This window comes from Littorina saxatilis, linkage group LG11, assembly GCF_037325665.1.
Source record: "Littorina saxatilis isolate snail1 linkage group LG11, US_GU_Lsax_2.0, whole genome shotgun sequence".
Lineage (NCBI taxonomy): Eukaryota > Metazoa > Mollusca > Gastropoda > Littorinimorpha > Littorinidae > Littorina > Littorina saxatilis.
Window position 1 is genome coordinate 30,962,950 of NC_090255.1, and position 9,674 is coordinate 30,972,623.

A 9,674-nucleotide genomic window follows, 5' to 3' on the forward strand; every position below is an offset into this window, starting at 1 on the left:
CTCCACCGCCCGTGGCAAAGGCAGTGCCCGTAGAATTGACAAGAAGAGCGGGGTATTCGTTGCGCTAAGAAGGATAGCACGCTTTTCTGTACCTCTCTTCGTTTTAACTTTCTGAGCGTGTTTTTAATCCAAACATATCATATCTATATATTTTTGGAATCAGGAACCGACAAGGAATAAGATGAAAGTGTTTTTGAATTGATTTCGAAAAAAAAAATTTGATAATAATTTTTATATATTTAATTTTCAGAGCTTGTTTTTAATCCGAATATAACATATTTATATGTTTTTGGAATCAGCAAATGATGGAGAATAAGATAAACGTAAATTTGGATCGTTTTATAAATTTTTATTTTTTTTTACAATTTTCAGATTTTTAATGACCAAAGTCATTAATTAATTTTTAAGCCACCAAGCTGAAATGCAATACCGAACCCCGGGCTTCGTCGAAGATTACTTGACCAAAATTTCAACCAATTTGGTTGAAAAATGAGGGCGTGACAGTGCCGCCTCAACTTTCACGAAAAGCCGGATATGACGTCATCAAAGACATTTATCAAAAAAATAAAAAAAACGTTCGGGGATTTCATACCCAGGAACTCTCATGTCAAATTTCATAAAGATCGGTCCAGTAGTTTAGTCTGAATCGCTCTACACACACACACACACACACACACGCACAGACAGACAGACAGACAGACAGACACACATACACCATACCCTCGTTTCGATTCCCCCTCGATGTTAAAATATTTAGTCAAAACTTGACTAAATATAAAAACATAGGCTCACATATTATAATGGCTCTTTAATATGCAATGTAGCACCTCGCTGATCGTGTATCTCTCGGAGAGTGTGGGTCGAAGCCTCAAGTGGTTGTCATTGTCTTTACTTACTGACTTACTTACTGCCCGTTATGCCGGTTGGCGTGTAGGTCAGCAACAAAGGACCTCCACTCCTGTCTGTTCTGGGCGAGTCTCTGGATGGTACCCCACGTTTGGTTCAGGGTTCTCCTTTATACCCCCGGTATAGGGGTGTGTATAGGATTCGGTCGATGTGTTTGTTTGTTTGTTTGTTTGTGTGTTTGTGTGTTTGTGTTCGCATATATACTGACGTCCAAAAGAAACGCGAAAAATATCATTTAATTTACAAAGAATTTTTTTCTGGATGAACAAAAGTTGCGTTATTTTTGGCAGCCAGTATATCAAGACCGATGTCTGAGGAAGGTGTATTGTGAATTTTACCGCATCAGCGCACTTGCAATCCACGTGAAGCCCGAGTTAGCTGAGACACTTTTCTTGTGCAGTTCAGCTGCACGTGCAAGAAAAGCACAAAAGCTGATCAGTGAGTGGTGTTCACTGTCACTAGAGGATAAAAATGGCACAAAGTTACAGGTTTCATCTGTCCCTCATTCGACGCTATCACCATGCCAAGACTCACTTCTGCTGAACGCGAGAGAGCCATTGGACGTCTGGAGGCTGGGGACACGCCGGAAGCCGTGGCTGCGACTTTCCAATGCCACATATCCACCATTTATCGTCTCCTGCAGTAACTGGCTCTACTGCTGATGCCGAGCGAAGCGGCAGACCCCGAGTGACGACGCCAAGGCAAGATCGGCACATTTTCCGCAGCCATGTTGCACATCCCTTCAGAACAGCTGCAGAAACAGCCAGAACTGTTACAGGGACACACCAGGCACCCATTTCTAGGCAAACGGCCAGCCGGCGACTGCGCTTCAGGGGGCTGAGGAACTGCCGTCCAGCCAGGGGACCCGTCCTCACCGTGCGCCATAGACAGGCACGCCTGCTTTGCCGGGCGCAAGGCCACCTCAATCGTAACAATGTTTGCTGGCAGAACGTGCTTTTCAGCGATGAAAGCCGTTTCTGCATTGACCATGCCGACGGGCGTGTTCGGGTATGGAGAAGAAGTGGTTACCGCTATGCTGACAACTGTGTCGTGGAGAAAAACGCCTGGGGTGGGCCCAGCCTCATGTTGTGGGGCGCCATCGGCCACAACCAGGTGCTAGGTCCCGTCATCTTCCAAGGCCTGGGTCCTGGACCCGGCAACGGCGTAACAGCGCAGCGCTATATGGACCAGGTGCTGCACCCTCATGTGCTGCCCTTTTTTCAAGCCCATGGAAACTGGGTTTTCCAGTACGACAACGCGCGCCCCCACACCGCCAGGGCCACTCAGGATCTCCTGCACCGCTCAGGCATCCTGGTGATGCCTTGGCCAGCGTTATTTCCTGACATGAACCCTATTGAGCAATTTTGGGACTTGCTCCAGACACAGCTCAACAGGGTGGTCCCAAGGCCCACAACTGTCGCTGATCTTGATCGGGCCGTCCGGCAGGCCTGGACCAACATTCCCAGGCAAGCCAGCAACACGTTGGTCCGCTCAATGCACCGCCGATGCCAGGCCGTCATCGATGCTAATGGGGGCCACACACGCTATTGACTGTTCTGTTAAGCGCTAATAACGCATCGTCTCCGCAACCTTACTGTGTTATGGACCATAAGTCAGTGTTCTACTCTGCCAAAAATTGGACATTAAAAATGAAATTTGAATTTTTGTAGGATTTTTTTATTAGGCAATAAATGACACTAGACACTGTTTTTCGCGTTTCTTTTGGACGTCAGTATAGATCTCAAGAATGAACGGACCGATCGTCACTAAACTTGGTGAACAGGTTCTATACATTCCTTAGACGGTCCTTACAAAAATTGGGACCAGTCAAACTCACGGTTAGGGAGTTATTGGTGGATTAAAATTATACAAGGACTTATAGAGGGACATATTACTGGTCAAAGGGAAATAACCATTCTCACTGCCACCAACTGAGAAGGTTATTTCCCTTTGACGGGGGTGTTTTTCCTACCTCGGAGGAATTTCTTGTCTTTGATAAGCGTTATTATGTTTAGTGAAACTATGCATGCTGTGACCACAGGAGCTTTTATCAAAGCGCCGGTCGATCATTATTTACACTGTGTGTAGTGAGTAGTAGTAGTAAGCCTTGTAGGGGTAAGCATGAAGGAGTAAATAATGATCGACCGGCGTTTGGATACAAGCTCCTGTGGCTGTGGCTTGCTTGTGTTACAGAGTTCGAGTGCAAGGACCACGTGGACCAAAACTCCTACAGCTGTGAAGACCTGCCCAACGTGTGTGACCACGCTCTGGCCGCCCTCTTCCTCTGTCCTCAATTCTGCCAGCTGTGTAGTAAGTCAATGTTAACGTTGTCGTTGTCGTTATTGTTGTTGTTGTTGTTGTTGTTGCTGTTGCTGTTGTTGTAATCATCGTCGTCTCGAGTCCTCCTCCTCATCATCATCGTCGTCATCATCGTCCTCATCGTCGTCATCGTCGTCGTCCTCCTCCTTCTCCTCATCATCATCATCATCATCATCATCATCATCATCATCATCATACTTCTCCTCTTCCTCCTCACCCTCATCATCACCATCATCGTCGTCGTCGTCGTCGTCTGAAAAGTATTGTTTCTTTCCTAGGCGGAAAGTACACTTTTTTGGTTTGATTTGCACGCTTATTAGCATTTTAGAGAGTGGCATTTTGTGCTGGTCACCTTGTACTGGTGTGTCCACAGACAGCAGCAGGACAGCAGTGCTGGAGAAGGAGCAGTGTTTCACGTGCAATGACGGTCTCTCGGACCTCAAATGCAGTGCCCCCGGGGCGTGCCAAAACCCCTTGTCTCCACAACTGTGTCCCAAGACTTGCTTCAGCTGTGAGTCACTTGTCTGCACACGTTAAACACAGAGCAAGCAGATACAGCAAATTCTTGATTTGGTGGAAAATGATGGTTGTATTCCTTTCATGAAGTAGGTGACCTACTTCATGAAAGTCATACAACCATCATTTGACCTCCCTCTGAGACAGTAACCTGACAATGACCCAGCTTACAGGGTGAAACTCCCCTACATGCTTTCAAAATTTCCAGAAAACACTACAAGATTTTTTAAATTAAAAAAACCAAGAAAGGTATTTTGTTGGAACGTCAAATTATTGACAAAACAAAACGTTACATTAGATATATATATCGACCCCGCGGTCTTTTAAGTGCACAAACAAACACTAATTTAATACTAATTAGACCAAACTAACCTGACAAAATGTTAAGAAAAAGACACAAGCGAGGCAATGATTATTTACGAAATAAAGTTTGTGTCTACAAGCAACGTTTGTGCGCCTCCTCTGTCCACTTCTTGTGCGCACCTTTTGGCACTAATAACTCATATCTGAGAATCAAAGGGAAAGAATGCACACGCCGTCAATAGTTGAGTAGGTAAGAGTTACGCGGAACCAGTCTCCGGGCACAAACCCGAGAATTAATTGCAGTTCTAATACCTCGGGCCTCCCCCCACCCCCACCCACCCCCATCCCCATCCAAACCGTCCCAAAAATACCAAATACCGTAATATCTGGAAGTGTGGTAACCATTTTGAGACATTTTACGGAAAAACCAAAAGTTAAGAAGATGTTATCATCAAATCAATCACACGACTCATTATGTAGTGTCCTACCTAAGCCATTACCTGTGATCGCCAGGTGTGCTGCCAACAGAGACACCCACAATGACCACCACTACAACATCCAGTACTACCACCACCACCACGTTTACCACTACTACCTCGACAACAACCACGACGACGCCGACAACGACACCTTCGACCACAACGACTTCGACAACTACAACAACGCCAACAACCACAACGCCAACCACGACAACGACGCCTACAACCACACCCACGACTACAACAATGCCACCAACTACAACCACAACACCCACGACCGCAACTACTCCGACTACAACATCGACAACCACCCCTACAACCACCCCTACAACCACAACAACACTGACGACTACAACAACACCGAAGACCACAACAACACCATCGACGACCACACCAACACCAACAACAACACCGACTACAACCACTACAACAACGCCTTCAACCACAACAACACTGACGACAACAACAACACCAACAACAACAACACCGACGACTACAACAACACCGACCACCACTCCAACGACAACAACAACACCGACAACTACTACAACACCAACCACAACGACTACACCGACGACAACGACCACAACACCGACGACAACGACCACAACACCCAGTACCACTACTCAGAAGCAAGGAGGTGGTAAGTGTTCTTCTCCTATGTTGTTGTCAGTGTGCGCACGTGCGTGCGTGCGAGCGGGCGTGTGTGCGTGCGTGCGTGTGTGTTTGCGTGCGAATGTGTGTGTGTGTGGGTGGGGGAGGGGGGGTGGGTGTGTGTGTGTGCGTGCGTGCGTGCGTGTGTGTGTGCATGCGTGCGTGTGTGTGTGTGTGTGTGTGTGTGTGTGTGTGTGTGTGTGTGTGTGTGTGTAGTGGGATAGATTATGATGGCATAAATATAACGTCACCGATGATAATGACAATGACGATGACTTCGCCGTCTCCAAAGATCTTTATAACAATACCGACGACGAGCAACACGAAGACTGCCACGATCATTATGACGGTGATGAACAGTGCTAGTGCAGAGTATGAAAACGACGACGACGACGATGATGATGATGATGACGACGACGACGACAACGATGATGTTAATGATAATCATGACGATGATGGTGATAATTATGACGGTTATGATGATGATGACGATAATTAAGTGGACCATGACAACCAAAACGACCACTTTAATGAAAGCTTTGATCCTGAAAATGAAGACAATGCTAATAACAACGACGACGGCGACGATCATCATGATCATAATTATGATAATGACAACAGGTGGAAAGCCGGGATCAGAGTGTGTGAAGTGCGGAGACCCAGGTGCTCAGGTTCCCTGCACGGTGGATGAGCTGGTCCTCGCCCCCACCGTCATCTGTCCTGACTCTGCCCCCTACTGCATGAATGACATCTACCAGTCTGGCTCTGACGTTAGCCACTACAGGAGGTACGTAGATTAAGACTCCTCCCCCTACTGCATGAGTGAAATCTACCAGTCTGGCTCTGACGTTAGCCCACTACAGGAGGTACGTAGATTAAGACTCCGCCCCCTACTGCATGAATGACATCTACCAGTCTGGCTCTGACGTTAGCCACTACAGGAGGTACGTAGATTAAGACTCCTCCCCCTACTGCATGAGTGAAATCTACCAGTCTGCTTCTGACGTCAGCCACTACAGGAGGTACGCAGATTAAGACTCCTCCCCCTACTGCATGAATGCCATCTACCAGTCTGGTTCTGACGTCAGTCACTACAGGAGGTACGTAGATAAAGAATCCCCCCCTACTGCATGAATGACATCTACCAGTCTGGCTCTGACGTCAGTCACTACAAGAGGTACGTAGATAAAGAATCCCCCCCCTACTGCATGAATGACATCTACCAGTCTGGTTCTGACGTCAGTCAATAGAGGAGGTATGTAGATCTTTACAGAGGTTTCCCACTGTGTGAATGACATCTACCAGTCTGGTTCTGAAGTCAGCGATTACAGAAGGTACGTAGATCGATAAAGAGGTTTCCGATGTATGAATGACATCTTTTAGTCTGGCTCTGACGTCAGTCACTACTGAAGTTACGTAGATCGATAAAGAGGTTTCCGACTGTATGAATGACATCTACCAGTCTGGCTCTGACGTCAGTCACTACAGGAGGTACGTAGATAACAGATTCAGTCCTACATGTTTGTGAGTTGCCCTGACTGTATTGATGACATCTATGTAGAAGCCGGTCAGTAGATAAATAGATTCCGAACTGGATGAATGACATCTTCTGACGTCAGCCACTACAGGAGGTCTGTAGTTAAAGATATGCCCTACCAGTATTGCATGAATGACATCTGACGTCAGCCACTGAAACACGTCAGTCGATACAGACGGCCCCCACTGCAAACTGAAAATAATTAATTACCAGACAGGTGTTGACGTCAGTCACTTTTAACACTTTCTACCCCAACTATGTTGACCATATTTGTTGTTAGCCGAGACCAGCTGTGCTGCAGCAGATCACTCAGAATTGTAGTAACTGTGTAGTAACTGTGTATCAACACGCTGGAATGCAGGCAGTAGATCGACGTTTTAGAAAGCGACTGTCAAAGCTAACAGTCTGAACGGATATAATCCATACCTCGTCAGATAGAGCCATGTGAGTGGGTACGGATATATCCGTACCTGGGAGACAATGAGTTAAAGAATTACTCGCAAATTTAACTTTGCAGGTTGACACATAAATCAGTTCTGCGATGAAGAAAGGTAAGCTGTAGATTTTTAGTCTGCATCCAGGTGAAAGGATGCTCCCATCACATGTAAATGCCTGGAAGGGTCCGTGGTAATTTACAAAATGGTTTACACGGGAAGGAGGGTACACTGACGCATCTTGAAAGGGATACTATTTATCTGACCGTTTGGAGGAAGGGGGCGCGAGGGGGGGGGGGGGTGGGGTGGTTGGGGGTTCTGGCGAATTTGACGTATCTGAAGAATGCGTTGTACCTTAATCTAAACGCACACCGCGCGATTTGCTGGAAAACGCATCACATACGTGGTAATTAATGTAATCAAAGTGAGTGAATATGCTTCAGGGCGCTGCTTCTCTTCGGCAAACAAGAAGCAGTCGGAAAGCGCCTCTTTGCGGCAGCGGCCAGCACCCTCTGTGACGCGGATCAGTTTGTTTGTTTGTTTGTTTGTTCATGGGCTGAAACTACTACGGCTTTTACGTGTATGACCGTTTTTACCCCGCCATTTAGGCAGCCATACGCCGCTTTCGGAGAAAACGCGGATCAGTAGTCGTCGTTGTACTCAGCTGTGACTCCATTTTAATGACTCAAGTTTACAATAACAAAATATATATTTATCTAGTCTTTTATTCTGTGCAGGTGTGTCAACGTGACAGTGTGCGACACATTGTGGTATCGCGGGTCCTCAGATATCCCTCTCTGCCTCAACTTTGATGCCAGCATCATCACTCAGAACTTGGCCTGTCATCTCTGTTGCTATGGCGACCAGTGTAACTATGACGACGTGCCACCTTCCGATACATGGTACAAGCCGTGATGACCTTGTGTGTCAAGGTCATCTGCTAGATCTCAACTGATATTTGTTGGTGGAAAGATTATTGCCACCACATTGGATATTTTGGTGTATGAAATGGGAATAAAGAGTCCTGTGATTTAGTGCAAAGTGACAGGTGTGAAGTTTTGGATAAAAACTGACATTTTGTTGTTATGCAGGGATAAGCACAGCCCTCAATAAAATAACAATGATTTTTCAATTAATAGTTATTCAACATCGCTGGTAAAAGGCTGACCAAGCCTATGAGCTGCTATACATGGGTGCAACCTGGAAAATTCCAAAAACCGGCAAAAGTTGGGGTCCAGCTTTTTTAGTATTTAAAATGCCAAAAAAACTCTCCTGGAACAAAAACATCGGCAGCCGATGAAACCAAAAACCGGCTGCCGGCATATAGCCGGCAGAGTTGCACCCATGGCTATATCAACGTCGTCATAGAATTTTGGTGTAACTCGTTTTATACAGATTTTCAGGCCAAAACTAATTATTTTTATCATGAAATAGTGTTTATATTTGTACCTGGTATGGATAGAAAGATAAAAGAATGTTAAATCATGTATTGTCAATTGTATTTGAGAGAATATTTCTCATGGAGAATGATTTACTTATCTAAAGCACAGAAGCATCAAAATCATCAATAATCGAGTGACGCCAAAATTCCAGGACAATGTCGATATGTTCAACTTAAAAGACTCGCGCGCACACACACACATGCTTGCACAAACACACAGCCCAACACCACATTAGATTCGTTGTTTTATTTTTTTTTAATATAAATTACTGGTTTGCTTGCATAGCATTTCAATTCAAGGCACAGAACACACAGAAACAGGATCATTCCTCCCAGTACAAACTCCCCTCACACATCTTTCTTTCTTTATTTGGTGTTTAACGTCGTTTTCAACCGTTCAAGGTTATATCGCGACGGGGAAAGGGGGGAGATGGGATAGAGCCACTTGTTATTTGTTTCTTGTTCACCAAAGCACTAATCAAAAAATTGCTCCAGGGATTTGCAACGTAGTACAATATATGACCTTACTGGGAGAATGCAAGTTTCCAGTACAAAAGGACTTAACATTTCTTACATGCTGCTTGACTAAAATCTTTACAAACATTGACTCTATTCTATACAAGAAACACTTAACAAGGGTAAAAGGAGAAACAGAATCCGTTAGTCGCCTCTTACGACATGCTGGGGAGCATCGGGTAAATTCTTCCCCCTAACCCGCTGGGGGTCCCTCACACATCAATTGTTCTGGAAGTTACTACTGTGTTAATGATACAACCAGTTCTTTCCTTTCCTTTCAGTTAGAATTCATGAAATTAGCATCTAAATCCTATCTAAATCAACAGTTCATATAGAAGTCAAGACCAATAAGTAAATAAATAAGTGTAAATCACATTCTTTTCTATTATGGTCAACTTGGTATTCATTCTTCTTCTTCTTCTTCTGCGTTCGTGGGCTGAAACTCCCACGTACACTCGTGTTTTTTGCACGAGTGGAATTTTACGTGTATGACCGTTTTTACCCCGCCATTAAGGCAGCCATACGCCGCTTTCGGAGGAAGCATGCTGGATACTTTCGTGTTTCTATAA

General features: G+C 45.3%; 1 protein-coding gene across 1 annotated transcript in view; it reads left to right on the plus strand.

Moving 5' to 3' along the window:
• Positions 1-8,189, plus strand: part of LOC138980892 (uncharacterized) — a 14,646-nt gene extending 6,457 nt beyond the window's left edge. The window contains exons 4-8 of the mRNA XM_070353762.1: positions 3,100-3,216; positions 3,599-3,736; positions 4,558-5,166; positions 5,799-5,964; positions 7,886-8,189. Coding sequence (XP_070209863.1) covers positions 3,100-3,216; positions 3,599-3,736; positions 4,558-5,166; positions 5,799-5,964; positions 7,886-8,063 — 1,208 coding nt within the window. The 3' untranslated portion in view covers positions 8,064-8,189. The remainder of the gene's footprint in view (positions 1-3,099; positions 3,217-3,598; positions 3,737-4,557; positions 5,167-5,798; positions 5,965-7,885) is intronic.
• Positions 8,190-9,674: the final 1,485 nt, after the last annotated feature.